The 19,683-nt window shown below is 28.9% G+C and overlaps 1 protein-coding gene across 1 annotated transcript in view; it reads left to right on the forward strand.

The window, feature by feature from the left end:
- Positions 1-1,202: 1,202 nt before the first annotated feature.
- Positions 1,203-19,683, forward strand: part of LOC145270173 (uncharacterized) — a 100,232-nt gene continuing 81,751 nt past the window's right edge. Inside the window, exon 1 of the mRNA XM_080125797.1 lies at positions 1,203-2,292. Within this exon, the coding sequence (XP_079981923.1) occupies positions 1,403-2,292 (890 nt within the window). The 5' untranslated portion in view covers positions 1,203-1,402. The remainder of the gene's footprint in view (positions 2,293-19,683) is intronic.

Consider the following 19,683-nt stretch of genomic DNA (forward strand, 5'->3'; position numbering starts at 1 on the left):
AGGAATTTGTTAACGTTGGACTTGAAGACATCCAAGTTGTAGTTAGGTGGGAAGCAGGCAGACGGAACGGAGTTCCACAGGCGTGCAGTTCTAAAAATAAGCTTTGTTAATGGAATCCACGTTTTGATTTAGGCACAAAGAGTGGAGGAAATTTTTCACAGTGGATTCAGCTAGACGGGTATTTTGGTGAAAGATTGGCGAGGGGGGGACCAGAGATTCGAGTTTAGGCGAGCACCTGCCATGGAAATAACGATAAAACAAAGACAGGCTCGCAACATCTCTTCTGTGGGAGAGAGGTTGCAGGTTAGAGAAAAGGGCATTCCCCACTAAGCCACGAAGTCTATTTTGTACTCTGTCAAGGCAGGATAGGCTGTTTTAGCAGCTCCTGCCCAGATTTGGCAGCAGTATTCCATCCTTGGTTGCACTTGGCTTTTACATAGATAGAGAATTGCATCAGTAGTGAGATATCTTCTGGAGTGGTAGAAGGATCCTACCATCTTTCCAGCGACCTTGGCAACAGACTTGATGTGTGTGTTCCATTTCAGATCAGGAGTAAAGGAAAAACCCAGAAGCTTGTCAAAACACAGGGCTTCTCTCAGATGAGAGCCATCAATTTCAATTGATGAAAGATGGGGATCAGAGCGTTGATGATGTAAAGAGAGGAGTTTGGTTTTAGATGCATTAAAGGTAACCAGCCGCGACTTCCCCCACTGAACCACGCGCCCGAGATCAGAGGAGAGAGAATCAGAGAGAACTTTATCATTTACAGCCTTTGATGTGTTGCCGTAGATGGTCGTGTCATAAGCATAGATGTCAACGAATGATTTAAGTATGTGTTTAGGGAGGTCATTGATGTAGATCAGGAAGAGAGTTTGGCCCAGTATAGACCCTTAAGGGACTCCAGCATGAATACTTTTATTTTAAATACAAAGAATTATTTTACATACAAAGAATTATTACTTTTTTATGTTATTACATTTTTAATTAAATATCTGAAAAAAGAAAATTAATTTTATTAACCGACCAGTATTACATAAACATGTACTCATTATATTTTAAATTTAATAACGAACTTGTGGACTCTTTTAATATGAATTTACATAACAATTGAATGTTAATATATGATATGTAATTTTAAAATATTATATAAATTTATTTTTTAATTTGCAGAATCTGCATTGATGAAAAGAATTCTACAATTGAATTGGAATGCATCTTCATTCCATTGGTGTATAAGATCGTCTAAAAACATTTAAAAATTCTTTGGAGATATGAAAAAAACGTCACTCTTTTTTATCACAGTTCGCAAAATTATATCAAATTGTTCTTGAATCATTTTTGTTTTCTCATTTAAAAATATAACATTTGTAGAAAATTCTAAAATACATAAGCACTTTAAGAAATGCAAAACACCCAGAATTTATTTTACTTGAGGCGTATGCAGTCACATATAGGAGAAAAACCACATTATTGTGAAGTTTGTGGTTTTTCTTTTACACAGAAGTCAAATTTGTTGAATCATATGCGAACACATACTGGAGAAAAGCCACATTCTTGTGAAGTATGTGGTTCTTCTTTTACACAAGAGTCAAATTTGTTGCAACATATGCGAACACATACTGGAGAAAAACCATACTCTTGTGAACTATGTGATGCTTCTTTTACACGGAAGTCACATTTGTTGCAGCATATACGAAAACACACAAGAGATAAGCCACATTCTTGTGAAGTTTGTGATTCTTCTTTTACACTGAAGTCAAATTTGTTGCGACATATGCAAACACATACTGGAGAAAAACCATACTCTTGTGAAGTATGTGGTGTTACTTTTACACGGAAGTCATCTATGTTTCTTCATATGCGAACACATACAGGAGAAAAACCATATTCTTGTAAAGTATGTGGCTTTTCTTTTACACAGAAGTCACATTTGTTGCATCATATGCAAACACATACTGGAGAAAAACCTCATTCTTGTGAAGTATGTGGTGCTTCTTTTACGCAGAAGTCATATTTGTTGCGTCATATGCGAACGCATACGGGAGAGAAACCATATGTTTGTGACATATGTGGTTCTTCTTTTACATTTAAGTCAAGTTTGTTGCGACATATGCGAACACATACTGGAGAAAAACCTCATTCTTGTGAAGTATGTAGTGTTTCTTTTTCACAGAAGTCAGATTTGTTTCGTCATATGCGAACACATACGGGAGAAAAACCATATTCTTGTGAAGTATGTGTTTTTTCTTGTGCACAGAAGACAGATTTGTTCCGTCATATGCAGAAACATACTAGAGAGAGAATTTGAATGCCTACTGGATAGAGAACTTGAATGCCTACTAGACACTGTCCTCGAGTGTCTAAGGTTTCTCTGTACAGGGGTTTGTCAGAACAATCTGACATGAGGATACTTTTTCCTAAAAGTAAACCCTGACCAAATATTCAAAATCACATAGTATTCGCTGCCCAAATAAGATCTCCTCACTACGGCTACTCCACAGCTTTTCCGAGGAATGGTGTACCTTCTCCAAGTGATATTACCTCAAGTAATAGCATGAAGCTGAATACTCCACCAGACTAGATAAATTCTTGTCCTGGAATTCAGTAAGACCAAGAGACCATATAAAAGATATAATACAATATATAAAAATGGTTAATTGGGGAGAGGAAAATTATGTTCTCAACTTCTTTATTAACTCAGTGCTCATATAGAGTTCAAGTGTTAGCCGCAGGTCGTGAGCCACTTGACTTCTGAGAACTTCGACTGAAGGAAAACAAAACAAAAAGAGAAAAGCTACTAACATATAGTTTTGGCATTATTGACCTCAGAAAGACATAAATTGGCTTGACACAAAGACAAGGAAAATGTTAATCTTCTACCGAGTTATTTATCGAAATCAGTGCATGCCTCGTTTGTACCTACCCAGGCGAGAAGGAGGTATGGGACCCTCGAAAGTAAATCATCAACAGCTACAATCGTCAACATAGATCAGCATACGTTCCTGTAAAATTAAAGACCATCATGAAAACCGAGCAAGTTGTACAACATCTATAATACAACTTGCCACTCAAATGAAGAGAACCCAAACAAGCCTGCCACTGACATAGCCCACAAAAGTCGGAAAAAATACACTAGCCAGTTCCATAGTGTTAGAACGGAAGAATAGGCTAACCATAAATGGACAAAATACCTACCGACTGAACTATCTCAAGAATATATCGATAGGGATGGTTCCCTGGACTGGCTCAAAAGAGGACCACTCCATTACGACCAAGAGAGGTTGATATTGGCTGCACAAGTCCAGGGTCTCATGAGGAATGCCTTCAAAAAGATAAGTGGTCTAAGCAATAATAATAAATGCAGGTTCTCAAACACTGAGGTTGAGAGTGTGGGCCACCTGATTTCTAGTTACAAAGACCTACTTGGAGATGGTTATTATACAGATCGTCATAACGGAGTTTGCAAATACCTTCACTGGAAGATATGTAAGAAACTAAGCGTTCAGTGTAGTAAAAAATCCTGGGAACATATACCCGAACAAACAGTTGGGAATGACAACTACACCATTCACTATGACTACATAATCCCTACTGTTACATATCTAGAAAACGCAGCTCTTAAACCAGATATAGTTATTTGGGACAGAGCAAATAAAAAAGCGACCATAATAGAGGTCAGTGTACTCAATGTTACAGGGCTTAACAGAGCTGAGATGGAAAACAAACTATCAAGGACTTATATATGATATGAAACGAAATTGGAAATTAAAAGACGTTTCAATTATACCAATAATCATAGGAGCAACTGGGCTTATGAAAAAGAACTTCAAAAACTATATAGCAAGCATACCCGGTGAACCAAGTGCAAGTGAAATACAGACGATTGCACTAAAAGGGACGGCTAGAATCCTGAAAAGATCTCTTGGTTGGACTCACTTAAATAGGGGTAAGTGTTAGACATCTGGTTGGATGTCCCATCCCCCTAGAAAAAGATGAAGAAAAATGAAAAAAAAAGGAAAAGGCCATATTCTTGTCAAGTGTGTGATTATTCTTACTCTCCAAAATCTAATTTAGTGAGCCATATGAAAACACATAGAACTTGAATGCCTACTAGACACTGTCCTCGAGTGTCTAAGGTCTCTCTGTACAGGGGTTTGCCAGAACAACCTGGCATGAGGATACTTTTTCCATAGAAATAAACCCCAACCAAATATTCCAAAGCACATAGTATTCGCAGCCCAAATAAGATCTCCTAACTACGGCTACTCCACAGCTTTTCTGAGAAATGGTGCACCTTCTCCAAGTGATATTACCTCAAGTAATAGCACGAAGCTGGATACTCCACCTGACTAGATAAATTCTTGTCCTAGAATCCAGTAAGACAGGAGACCAACATGAACGATATACTACAACGTATAAAAATGGTTAATTGAGGAGAGGAAAATTATGTTCTCAATTCTTTACTAACTCAGTGATTGAGAGATAAGGAACTTAAATGGAAAACCCACATTCTTTAAAGTGTGTGGATATTCTTGTTCTCAAAAATCTGTCTTAGTTACACATATGAGAACGCCAAGCATACCCTAGAAGAAAAAGTTTAAGAAAAATGAAAAAAAAGAGAAGCAAACAAAAAAGCGACCGTAATAGAGGTCAGTGTACCCAATGATACAGGGCTTAACAGAGCCGAGAGGGAAAAGATAACAAAGTATCAAGGACTTATATATGATATGAAACGAAATTGGAAATTAAAAGACGTTTCAATTATACCAGTCATCATAGGAGCAACTGGGCTTATGAAAAAGAACTTTAAAAAGTACATAGCAAGCATACCCGAATGAAAAAAAAGGGAAAATAAACATTATACCGGTTGTGATAGGAGCAATTGGGTTAATAAAAAAGAATCTTCTGAAATACTTAGAAGCAATCCCTGTGTTGTATAATAAGGGGACAGGCTGTGAAGAAATCCGAGAGGCAAGCCAAGAACATGATATGAGGGTCACGTTTCAACCATGACAACATGGAATGTTGCACGAGCGTCACCTGAGCTAGTGACACACATTTGGAACGCGGTGATGTTTCAAGGCCAAACAAACAAAAGGAAATTGGCCTTCAATCGAAAATAATAACATCAACAAATATTTTATGACCAGATCGGAATGCAGCTGACATTCGTAGCTGGGCTAGAGAAACGTGACCGATGTCAATATAAACAAAGATGTTTTGGTTTTTAAAAAAGAGTAGCGGCCGACGCGGTGAGAACAAGTCTGTCATCTGTCAACACCCCCGCCACGCCACCCAACATCTCTCTCCTCGCTAGTGGAGTCAAAGTGTAAAGAAAGATTGTTGAAAATAAACTCGAACTCTTTTGTAAACAGTCGAGTCTTTTAGTTGTCATTCAAAATATACACTCGTTGGTAAACTTGTCCGGCGACCATTTTGTCCACGCAGTTATATAGACTGAGTGCACACAACGCAACACCTGCAATGAAATACAAATAGCATTTATAAAGGGAACATCATCTATTCATAAAAGAGTCCTCGGATATAAATTTAAATCATAACAGACTCAAGTGTTAGCTTGTTGATCTCTTAAAACTTACTGAAGTTAAATAAAAAAGGTGAATGCCTACTGGTAAGAACAAGAATGCCTACTAGAAACTATCCTCGTGTGTCTAAGATCACTCTGTACAGAGGTTTGTCAGAACAACCTGGCATGAGGATAGATTTTCCATAGAAGTAAACAAATATTCAAAATCACATAGTATTCAAAGCCCAAATAAGATCTCACTATGGCTAACCCACATTAGCATTTACGAGGAATGGTGCACCTTCTCCAAGTGATGTTACCTCAAATAATAGCACAAAGCTCGATAATCCACCAGACTAGATATATTCTTGTGCTAGAATCAAGTAAGACCAGGACACCAAAACGAAAGATATACTACAACATAAAAATGGTTAACTGGGGAGGGAAAAATTATGTTCTCCATTTCGTTACTAATTCATTGTTTGAGAGATAAAGAACTTAAATTGAAAATTCGAATATCTATGTATCTCATGTAGACTTCAAATGATACCTCCAAATTCAACCGAAATTTACAACCTTCCTTTTCATAACCGATCATATTTTCATAAATCAGAGTCAATTTTCTGTAAGCTGTTTTGTAACCCAGTCTATGACGGCTACGTTTGCTAGTAATACAGTATAAGAAAGTATAAAGTCATTTAAAACTGTTCTGGACGAATATTTTCATAATAGAGTGAAAAGGAAGAATAAAAACATTTAAAATTATTCTTAATTAATTAAAATAAAGTATAAAATCATTTAAAGCTATTCTTAATTAATATTGTCATAATAGAATGAAAAGGAAGAATATAATACAATATAAGAAAATATAAAATCATTTAAAACTATTCTTAATTAATATTGTCATAATAGAATGAAAAGGAAGAATATAATACAATATAAGAAAGTATAAAATCATTTAAAACTATTCTTAATTAATATTGTCATAAAAGAATGAAAAGGAAGAATATAATACAATATAAGAAAGTATAAAATCATTTAAAACTATTCTTAATTAATATTGTCATAATAGAATGAAAAGGAAGAATATAATACAATATAAGAAAGTATAAAATCATTAAAAATATTCTTAATTAATATTGTCATAATAGAATGAAAAGGAAGAATATAATACAATATAAAAAAGTATAAAATCATTTAAAACTATTCTTAATTAATATTGTTATAATAGAATGAAAAGGAAGAATATAATACAATATAAGTGTTGTGGTGGCAACCACTTATTTGCATATGCGAATAACATAACACTATAAATGGCAAGCCTAGGTTGGCCTTGGTGTGTCTTACTCAAATGCCAATGCCACCGGAAGTGATGCCGAAGAGCGTACATGTCCTCCCACCAAGACTCTCTGACTCGACACCGTCATTTGTACATATTGTAAATATACCTTTTCTTTAATACACTTATTATTGCGTTATATTGTTGTTTGCGTCTTCATTGTATTTCCTTACTAATTATTGTTCAACCTTGCAACCACAACAGTTGGCGACGAGATATGAAGCGTCAAATATAACAGTTTGACGAAGAACTATTTAAAAAAAAAAAAAACAACGCAAAGGTTGACCATTTTTTTTTTAAGGAATGCAAAGTGTTGACGAGCAAACGGATTTTACGCTAAAGAGAAGTTTCAACTCAAGTGAAAAAAAAACTCTAACGTGGCAAAAGCGACAATTTACGCCGTTTTCTGGGAATCCGACTTGCAAACGAATGTAAAAGTGAATTTTTGTTTTGTCGCTACACGACAAATCTTACTAAAGGACCAACTTGTAAACAGAAAGCGAACTTTGTTCTGTCGCAAAAACGACAGGTCAGACCCGTATTACGAAAAGCAAGGAAGTAACCTACGGAAAAAGTTCACCAGTGGATTCTAATTACTGTTCTCCGTAAACAAAACAACAACTAAAGGACTTTTTAATTAATGTTTAGGTTGACGTCGGTACTAAAAGGAAATAATACAGCTAAAACTAAAATTCAAGGAAAGGATTTTTTTCTTGAAGTTGTCACTGAATAACGGATAATACAGTAAAACGTCACGGAAAAAAAAGGTAATCTCAATTTAAGAGGTATTTTAATTACTAAAATACTAGAGAAAAATAAACTCAAAGAACTAAATGTACTGCATACATTTATTCAATTGTGACTCGATTAAAAAAAAAAACTTTTATTTTGTGGAAAGAGTTACTTATTAGTAAGTGCCTAAAAACGGAAAGTCAATTCCATTTCGTGATTCCAGATAAACCTGTTTTATTTTTTTTTTGCAACGTGACTCGCAAAAAGAATATATTATTGCAAGCAGCGATATTATTATTGAAAACAGGAGCTTACAGCAATTTGCTTTTTTGTTGTAACCCAAACCGGTGTATATTGTACATGGTACAATATTTTTTTTAACTACACACTAAAAAAAAAAAATTAAAAAAAAAACATGTAAGACTTATCAAAAATGTTCATGCAATTTTTACAAGCACAGGCTGAGCGTGATGAATGCAGACAAGCTACACAAAACGAGCTTTTTCAAACATAAATACAGGCACAGGCTGACCGCGAGGAAACGAGAGAGGACAGATTATTGAAATGGCAGCAGGAACAAGAAGAAAAGCAGAAAATGGCACAATTAAAGCAGAAAAAACTGCAATTGGAACAGGAAGAAAGGCATAAGAAACTACAATTGGAATATGAAGAAAGACAAGATGAACGTTTTGCTAAAACACTGGAACTACTAAAGAGTAATCGAGAAAATGTCGATAGTGTTAATTTCTCCCATACAACTATTTTTAATAGCATGGACACATTTCATTATGTGCCTGAGGAAGAGAAGAATTTTGAAGCATACTACACAAGATACGAGGATGTTTTTCAACTGGACTGTAAAAATTGGCCAAATAGTCAGAAAGTGAGCCTCTTACTCAAAAAATTGGGTACATCAGAACACAGCAAATTCGTAGATTACATATTACCTAAAAAAAACTGCGGAATTAGAGTTCATGGAAGCTGTAAAATTACTAAAAGAATTATTTAATCCAAATATATCTCTTTTTCATAAAAGATGGCTGTGCATGAATCTAAGAAAGATGGACAACCAAGATTATTTGACATACGCATCAGTTGTCAATAAAAACTGCGATAATTTTAAGCTTGCAGAACTAACGGTAGAAGATTTTAAATGTCTAATCTTCGCTCAAGGGTTAGTTTCCACGAAAAATGCAGAAATACGCAGACGAGTGTTGTCTAAGCTGGAATCTGAGCAAGATTTAACCCTCCAGAAACTAGCAGAGGACTGTGAAAGGGCCATTACACTAAAAAAGGATTAAAAAAATATAGAATAATCCGGAGTGGCATATGTAAGAAAAGTTAGAAAACCATACGCACCAACCAAGAACTTTACAAAGAAAAGCAATGGAACGGGATATTCCAAAGATAATAACCATAAATATAGTACAGAATATAACAAGCCTCTTCCTAGATATAACTGTAAGAGATGTGCAGAAAAGCATTGGGAATCAGATTGTCCTTATAAGAAGAAAAAATGCTACATTTGTAAGAAGGTGGGACACAAAAGCGATTGCTGCAGATATAAAGATTACACCAGAAAGAGAGTACAGCAAACAAAATCAAATACAAAATTAGACAAAGATCGGCGAAAATACGTAAAAGTGGAAATATTTAAAACATCAATAGTTACAACTCGACTCCGGCTCCAGTGTTTCTATAATAAACCTGAATACGTGGAAAAAGTTCGGAAAACCGGCCATGATGAAAACTAGTAAAGCAGCCCGGAGGGTAACTGGTGGTGGTATAAAATTTGAAGGAGAAGTTGTCCTCCCGATAAAATTGAAAGGGATTTCGAAGAAATTAAAAATATTCGTACTAAAAAATAGTGAAAATCTGTTTGGAATAGATTTAATTGAGAAATTCGGACTATGGGATAAGCCAATCAATACATTCTGTAAAAAATTAGAATGTTCTTCTCCAACAACAGTAAATATAAAAGACGATTTAAAAGAATTATTTCCTGAGGCATTCACGACTAACTTAGGTCGCTGCAATAAATTCAAGGCCTCGTTTGAACTTAAAGAAAACGCCAGCCCAATTTTTAGAAAAAAGCGGAATGTTCCGTTCACTGGGTTGGAAAAGATTGATAAAGAATTAAATAGATTGGAACAGACGGGAATTCTATCAAAAATATAACACAACGAGTGGGCAGCCCCCACCGCATACGTAAAGAAAAAGAATGACGAAGTTAGAGTGTGTGCAGACTTTTCGACCGGGGTCAACTCCCTATTAAAAGATCACCATTACCCCCTACCAAGCCCAGAGGAAATATTCACGAAGTTGAATGGGGGTAATATCTTCTCCAAGATAGACTTGAGCGACGCGTATTTGCAAATACCGGTCGAGGAGAATTGCTCAAAAATACTATGCATCAATACGCATAAGGGATTATACAAATACAACCGATTGCCTTTTGGCATCAAAGTAGCGCCTGCCATCTTTCAGCAAGCGATGGGCACCATGCTAAGTGGTATTGAGTGCGCATGTGCATACCTGGACGACATTGTTGTCAGGAGCAAATCCCTAGAAGAACATAAGGAACATTTGAAACAAGTATTTACTCGAATACAAGAATTCGGCTTTAAAGTAAAAGAAAGTAAATGTGACTTTTGTATGAGCGAGATTAAGTATCTTGGACACATAATAAACAAACATGGACGACGTCCAGACCCAGACAGATCTGCGGCAATAAAAAATATGCCAGCACCCGATAATGTAACAACCTTGCAGAGTTTCTTAGGACTCGCAAATTATTACCAATCTTTTATTGAAGGAATGCATAACTTGCGAGCCCCTTAAATAATCTGCTTAAAAAGGATAAACCGTGGAACTGGACGCAAGAACGTCAAACCGCTTTTGACAAAATAAAGAGCGCACTAACATCCGAATTATTCTTAACGCACTTTGACACAAACTTAAAAATAGTCGTCGCTAGTGACGCTAGCTCCTACAGCTTAGGAGCATGCATTCAACATATTATGCCGGATGGGTCTAGAAAACCAATAGCGCACACTTCGAGAACGCTGATACCAGCCGAAAGGGCATATTCACAAATCGAAAAAGAAGCGTTGAGCATAATCTTTGCCGTGACTAAATTTCACCGATATTTATATGGTAGACAATTCATACTTGAAACCGACCATAAAACGTTAGTCACGATCTATGGATCAAAAAAAGGATTGCCGGTATACACCGCAAATAGATTGCTGCGCTGGGGTACAATACTACCTAATTACGATTTCCAGCTACAACATCTAGCATCAAAAAAGATTTGCCATGCGGATGGACTGTCAAGACTGATACCACAGAAACACAATCTGGAAGAATCAGTCATTGCAGCAATTCGGACAAATGTTGAAGTAAAAAATATGGTAGCAAACATCATTAAGGAACTACCCGTAACTTTGTCGGACATTAAAAGGGAAGCCGAGAAAGACGAATATATAAAAGACATAAAAAAGAAAATTACAACGGACACAAAGGTGCAGGAAGTTTTCTCCATATGTGACGATGTGTTACTGTACAGCGAGAGAGTGGTAATACCCAAAACATTGCAGAATAGGATGTTAAGAGATTTCCACACAGGACATCCGGGGATAAATCGAATGAAGTCGTTAATGAGAAGCTACGTGTACTGGCGTAACATGGACACTGACATAGCGACAACAATTGATAAATGTAAAGAATGCCAGTTTGCGGCAAAATCTCCACCTATAGTACACAAACCTTGGCCGAAAATCGACCAACCATGGTCGAGAATCCACATGGACTTCGCTGGTCCAGTAGGTGAAAACTATTATTTAATTGTAGTGGATAGTTTCACAAAATGGCCGGAGGTAATGCGTTGCAGGAATCCAACAATGAACAACTCAATAGAGTTTCTACACGAGTTGTTTGCAAGATTCGGTGTACCAGACACACTGGTCACTGACAACAGAACGCAGTTCACATCTGCAGAGTTTAAGGAATTTTGCGACACGTTCCGAGTGAATCACATCACAACTCCACCGTATCATCCAAGGTCGAACGGCCTCGCGGAAAGGTTCGTGGACACGCTAAAAAGAGCGTTAAAGAAATCCATTGGAACACAAACAGAAAAAGCTTTGCAACAATTCTTGCAAGTATATAGGATTACACCACATCCTAGTACACCATCAAACATATCACCAGCTGATCTAATGTTTGCCAGAAAGGTAAAATCAGCGTTTGACAAACTATTGCAAGGCAGGCAATTATCCGAAACACTACACACACGAGAAGAAAGAAATATAACTCGGGAGATCGAGTATATTTTAAGTGCTACAGAAATAACACATCTTACTGGGAATGTGGAGTAGTCGATAAACGCATTGGTGATTGTACATACATGATTAAAGGTCCACAGAATATACATAAAAGGCACCTAAATCAGATAAACAAACGTAATATCCAAGATGATGATGATACGACAACAGTCGAAGAGGAGGACACCATAGATATTATATAGGAATCTTTTAATTTGGAACCGCCTCACAATGCACCTGAACCCTGAAGATCAGGTAGGAAAAGAAAAGTGAATGAACCATAAATGGTAAACCCAAAAATAAAAAGATATTGAAATCTGTCTGACTTCAAATCTTGGGAGGGGGGTGTTGTGGTGGCAACCACTTATTTGCATATGCGAATAACATAACACTATAAATGGCAAGCCTAGGTTGGCCTTGGAGTGTCTTACTCAAATGCCACCGGAAGTGACGCCGAAGAGCATACATGTCCTCCCACCAAGACTCTCTGACTCGACACCGTCATTTGTGCATATTGTAAATACACCTTTTTTTAATACACTTATTATTGCGTTATCTTGTTGTTTGCGTCTTCATTGTATTTCCTTACTAACTATTGTTCAACCTTGCAACCACAACAAATATAATACAATATAAGAAAGTATAAAATCATTTAAAATTATTCTTAATTAATATTGTTATAATAGAATGACAAGGAAGAATATAATACAATATAAGAAAGTATAAAATCATTTAAAATTATTCTTAATTAATATTGTCATAATAGAATGAAAAGGAAGAATATAATACAATATAAGAAAGTATAACATCATTTAAAATTATTCTTAATATTGTCATAATAGAATGAAAAGGAAGAATATAATACCATATGAGAAAGTATAAAATCATTTAAAAACTATTCTTAATTAATATTGTAATAATAGAGTGACAAGGAAGAATATAATACAATATAAGAAAGTATAAAATCATTTAAAACTATTCTTAATTAATATTGTCATAATAGAATGAAAAGGAAGAATATAATACAATATAAGAAAGTATAAAATCATTTAAAAATATTCTTAAGTAATATTGTCATAATAGAATGAAAAGGAAGAATATAATACAATATAAGAAAGTATAAAATAATTTAAAAACTATTCTTAATTAATATTGTCATAATAGAATGAAAAGGAAGAATATAATACAATATAAGAAAGTATAAAATAATTTTAAAATATTCTTAATTAATATTGTCTTAATAGATTGAAAAGGAAGAATATAATACAATATAAGAAAGTATGAAATCATTTAATAATTATTCTTAATTAATATTGTCATAACAGAATGAAAAGGAAGAATATAATACAATATAATAAAGTATAAAATCATTCAAAACAATTCTTAATTAATATTGTCATAATAGAATGAAAAGGAAGAATATAATACAATATAAGAAAGTATAAAATCATTAAAAACTATTCTTGATTAATATTGGCATAATACAATGAAAAGGAAGAATATAATACAATATAAGAAAATATAAAATCATTTAAAATTATTCCTAATTAATATTGTAATAATAGAATGAAAAGGAAGAATATAATACAATATAAGAAAGTATAAAATAATTTAAAATTATTCTTAATTAATATTGTCATAATAGAATGAAAAGGAAGAATATAATACAATATAAGAAAGTATAACATCATTTAAAATTATTCTTAATATTGTCATAATAGAATGAAAAGGAAGAATATAATACCATATGAGAAAGTATAAAATCATTTAAAAACTATTCTTAATTAATATTGTAATAATAGAGTGACAAGGAAGAATATAATACAATATAAGAAAGTATAAAATCATTTAAAACTATTCTTAATTAATATTGTCATAATAGAATGAAAAGGAAGAATATAATACAATATAAGAAAGTATAAAATCATTTAAAAATATTCTTAAGTAATATTGTCATAATAGAATGAAAAGGAAGAATATAATACAATAGAAGAAAGTATAAAATAATTTAAAAACTATTCTTAATTAATATTGTCATAATAGAATGAAAAGGAAGAATATAATACAATATAAGAAAGTATAAAATAATTTTAAAATATTCTTAATTAATATTGTCTTAATAGATTGAAAAGGAAGAATATAATACAATATAAGAAAGTATGAAATCATTTAATAATTATTCTTAATTAATATTGTCATAACAGAATGAAAAGGAAGAATATAATACAATATAATAAAGTATAAAATCATTCAAAACAATTCTTAATTAATATTGTCATAATAGAATGAAAAGGAAGAATATAATACAATATAAGAAAGTATAAAATCATTAAAAACTATTCTTGATTAATATTGGCATAATACAATGAAAAGGAAGAATATAATACAATATAAGAAAATATAAAATCATTTAAAATTATTCCTAATTAATATTGTAATAATAGAATGAAAAGGAAGAATATAATACAATATAAGAAAGTATAAAATAATTTAAAATTATTCTTAATTAATATTGTCATAATAGAATGAAAAGGAAGAATATAATACAATATAAGAAAATACAAAATCATTTAAAACTATTCTTGATTAATATTGTCATAATAGAATGAAAAGGAAGAATATAATACAATATAAAAAAGTATAAAATCATTAAAAACTATTCTTAATTAATATTGTCATAATAGAATGAAAAGGAAGAATATAATACAATATAAGAAAGTATAAAATCATCAAAATTATTCATAATATTGTTATAATCGAATGAAAAGGAAGAATATAATTCAATATAAGAAAGTATAAAATCATTTAAAACTATTCTTAAAAAATATTGTCATAATAGAATGAAAAGGAAGAATATAATACAATATAAGAAAGTATACAATCATTTAAAAACTATTCTTAATTAATATTGTCATAATAGAATGAAAAGAAAGAATATAATACAATATAAGAAAGTACTAAATCAGTTAAAACTATTATTAATTAATATTGTAATAATAGAATGCAAAGGAAGAATATAATACAATATAAGAAAGTATAAAATCATTTAAAAATTATTCTTAATTAATATTGTCATAATAGAATGAAAAGGAAGAATATAATACAATATAAGAAAGTATAAAATCATTTAAAACTATTCTTAATTAATATTGTCATAATAGAATGAAAAGGAAGAATATAATACAATATAAGAAAGTATAAAATCATTTAAAAACTATTCTTAACAATTATTGTAATAATAGAATTAAAAGAAAGAATATAATACAATATAAGAAAGTATAAAATATTTAAAAACTATTCTGTATTAATATTGTCATAATAGAATGAAAAGGAAGAATATAATACAATATAAAAAAGTATAAAATCATTTAAAAACTATTCTTAATTAATATTGTAATAATAGAATTAAAAGAAAGAATATAAAACAATATAAGAAAGTATAAAATCATTTAAAAACTATTCTTGATTAATATTGTCATAATAGAATGAAAAGGAAGAATATAATACAATATAAGAAAGTATAAAATTATTTAAAATTATTCTTAATACTTATTGTCATAATAGAATGAAAAGGAAGAATATAATACAATAAAAGAAAGTATAAAATAATTTAATAATTATTCTTAATTAATATTGTCATAACACAATGAAAAGGAAGAATATAATACAATATAAGAAAGTATACAATCATTTAAAAACTATTCTTAATTAATATTGTCATAATAGAATGAAAAGAAAGAATATAATACAATATAAGAAAGTACAAAATCAGTTAAAACTATTATTAATTAATATTGTAATAATAGAATGCAAAGGAAGAATATAATACAATATAAGAAAGTATAAAATCATTTAAAAATTATTCTTAATTAATATTGTCATAATAGAATGAAAAGGAAGAATATAATACAATATAAGAAAGTATAAAATAATTTAAAATTATTCTTAATTAATATTGTCATAATAGCATGAAAAGGAAGAATATAATACAATATAAGAAAATACAAAATCATTTAAAACTATTCTTAATTAATATTGTCATAATAGAATGACAAGGAAGAATATAATACAATATAAGAAAATATAAAATCATTTAAAATTATTCCTAATTAATATTGTAATAATAGAATGAAAAGGAAGAATATAATACAATATAAGAAAGTATAAAATAATTTAAAATTATTCTTAATTAATATTGTCATAATAGAATGAAAAGGAAGAATATAATACAATATAAGAAAATACAAAATCATTTAAAACTATTCTTGATTTATATTGTCAAAATAGAATGAAAAGGAAGAATATAATACAATATAAAAAAGTATAAAATCATTAAAACTATTCTTAATTAATATTGTCATAATAGAATGAAAAGGAAGAATATAATACAATATAAGAAAGTATAAAATCATCAAAATTATTCATAATATTGTTATAATCGAATGAAAAGGAAGATTATAATTCAATATAAGAAAGTATAAAATCATTTAAAACTATTCTTAAAAAATATTGTCATAATAGAATGAAAAGGAAGAATATAATACAATATAAGAAAGTATACAATCATTTAAAAACTATTCTTAATTAATATTGTAATAATAGAATGAAAAGAAAGAATATAATACAATATAAGAAAGTATAAAATAATTTAAAAACTATTCTGTATTAATATTGTCATAATAGATTGAAAAGGAAGAATATAATACAAAATAAAAAAGTATAAAATCATTTAAAACTATTCTTAATTAATATTGTCATAATAGAATGAAAAGGAAGAATATAATACAATATAAGAAAGTATAAAACCATTTAAAAACTATTCTTAATTAATATTGTAATAATAGAATTAAAAAAAAGAATATAAAACAATATAAGAAAGTATAAAATCATTTAAAAACTATTCTTGATTAATATTGTCATAATAGAATGAAAAGGAAGAATATAATACAATATAAGAAAGTATAAAATTATTTAAAATTATTCTTAATACTTATTGTCATAATAGAATGAAAAGGAAGAATATAATACAATAAAAGAAAGTATAAAATGATTTAAAAACTATTCTTGATTACTATTGTCATAATAGAATGAAAAGGAAGAATATAATACAATATAAGAAAGTATAAAATCATTAAAACTATTCTTAATTAATGTTGTCATAATAGAATGAAAAGGAAGAATATAATACAATATAAGAAAGTATAAAATCATTAAACAATATTCTTAATTAATATTGTCATAATAGAATTAAAAGAAAGAATATAATACAATATAAGAAAGTATAAAATCATTTAAAACTATTCTTAATTAATATTGTCATAATAGAATGAAAAAGAAGAATATAATACAATATAAGAAAGTATAAAATCATTTAATAATTATTCTTAATTAATAGTGTCATAATAGAATGAAAAGACAGAATATAATACAATATAAGAAAGTATACAATCATTTAAAAACTATTCGTAATTAATATTGTCATAATAGAATGAAAAGGAAGAATATAATACAATATAAGAAAGTATAAAATCATTTAAAACTATTCTTAATTAATATTGTCATAATAGAATGAAAAGAATATAATACAATATAAGAAAGTATACAATCATTTAAAACTATTCGTAATTAATATTGTCATAATAGAATGAAAAGAAAGAATATAATACAATATAAGAAAGTATAAAATCATTTAAAAACTATTCTTAATTAATATTGTCATAATAGAATGAAAAGAAAGAATATAATACAATATAAGAAAGTATAAAATCATTCAAAAACTATTCTTAATTAATATTGTAATAATAGAATGAAAAGGAAGAATATAATACAATATAAGAAAGTATAAAATCATTTAATAATTATTCTTAATAAATATTGTCATAATAGAATGAAAAGGAAGAATATAATACAATATAAGAAAGTATAAAATCATTTAAAAACTATTCTTAATTAATATTGTCATAATAGAATGAAAAGAAAGAATATAAGACAATATAAGAAAGTATAATATCATTCAAAAACTATTCTTAATTAATATTGTCATAATAGAATGAAAAGGAAGAATATAATACAATATAAGAAAGTATAAAATCATTTAAAACTATTCTTAATTAATATTGTCATAATAGAATGAAAAGAATATAATACAATATAAGAAAGTATACAATCATTTAAAAACTATTCGTAATTAATATTGTCATAATAGAATGAAAAGAAAGAATATAATACAATATAAGAAAGTATAAAATCATTTAAAAACTATTCTTAATTAATATTGTCATAATAGAATGAAAAGAAAGAATATAATACAATATAAGAAAGTATAAAATCATTCAAAAACTATTCTTAATTAATATTGTAATAATAGAATGAAAAGGAAGAATATAATACAATATAAGAAAGTATAAAATCATTTAATAATTATTCTTAATAAATATTGTCATAATAGAATGAAAAGGAAGAATAAAATACAATATAAGAAAGTATAAAATCATTTAAAAACTATTCTTAATTAATATTGTCATAATAGAATGAAAAGAAAGAATATAAGACAATATAAGAAAGTATAATATCATTCAAAAACTATTCTTAATTAATATTGTAATAATAGAATGAAAAGGAAGAATATAATACAATATAAGAAAGTATAAAATCATTTAATAATTATTCTTAATAAATATTGTCATAATAGAATGAAAAGGAAGAATATAATACAATATAAGAAAGTATAAAATCATTTAAAAACTATTCTTAATTAATATTGTCATAATAGAATGAAAAGAAAGAATATAAGACAATATAAGAAAGTATAATATCATTCAAAAACTATTCTTAATTAATATTGTAATAATAGAATGAAAAGGAAGAATATAATACAATATAAGAAAGTATAAAATCATTTAATAATTATTCTTAATAAATATTGTCATAATAGAATGAAAAGGAAGAATATAATACAATATAAGAAAGTATAAAATCATTTAAAAACTATTCTTAATTAATATTGTCATAATAGAATGAAAAGAAAGAATATAAGACAATATAAGAAAGTATAATATCATTCAAAAACTATTCTTAATTAATATTGTAATAATAGAATGAAAAGGAAGAATATAATACAATATAAGAAAGTATAAAATCATTTAATAATTATTCTTAATAAATATTGTCATAATAGAATGAAAAGGAAGACTATAATACAATATAAGAAAATATAAAATCATTTAAAAACTATTCTAAATTAATATTGTCATAATAGAATGAAAAGGAAGAATATAATACAATATAAGAAAATATAAAATAATTTATTAATTATTCTTAATAAATATTGTCATAATAGAATAAAAAGGAAGACTATAATACAATATAAGAAAATATAAAATCATTTAAAAACTATTCTTAATTAATATTGTCATAATATAATGAAAAGAAAGAATATAATACAATACAAGAAAGTATAAAATCATTAAAAATATTCTTAATTAATATTGTTATAATAGAATGAAAAGGAAGACTATAATACAATATAAGAAAATATAAAATCATTTAAAAACTATTCTTAATTAATATTGTCATAATAGAATGAAAAGGAAGAATATAATACAATATGAGAAAATATAAAATCATTTAAAATTATTCTTAATAAATATTGTCATAATAGAATGAAAAGGAAGAATATAATACAATATAATAAAGTATAAAATCATTTAAAACTATTTTTAATTAATATTGTCATAATAGAATGAAAAGGAAGAATATAA

This window comes from Euprymna scolopes, chromosome 46 (genome assembly GCF_053919585.1).
Source record: "Euprymna scolopes isolate OS-2025 chromosome 46, ASM5391958v1, whole genome shotgun sequence".
Classification (NCBI taxonomy): Eukaryota; Metazoa; Mollusca; class Cephalopoda; order Sepiida; family Sepiolidae; genus Euprymna; species Euprymna scolopes.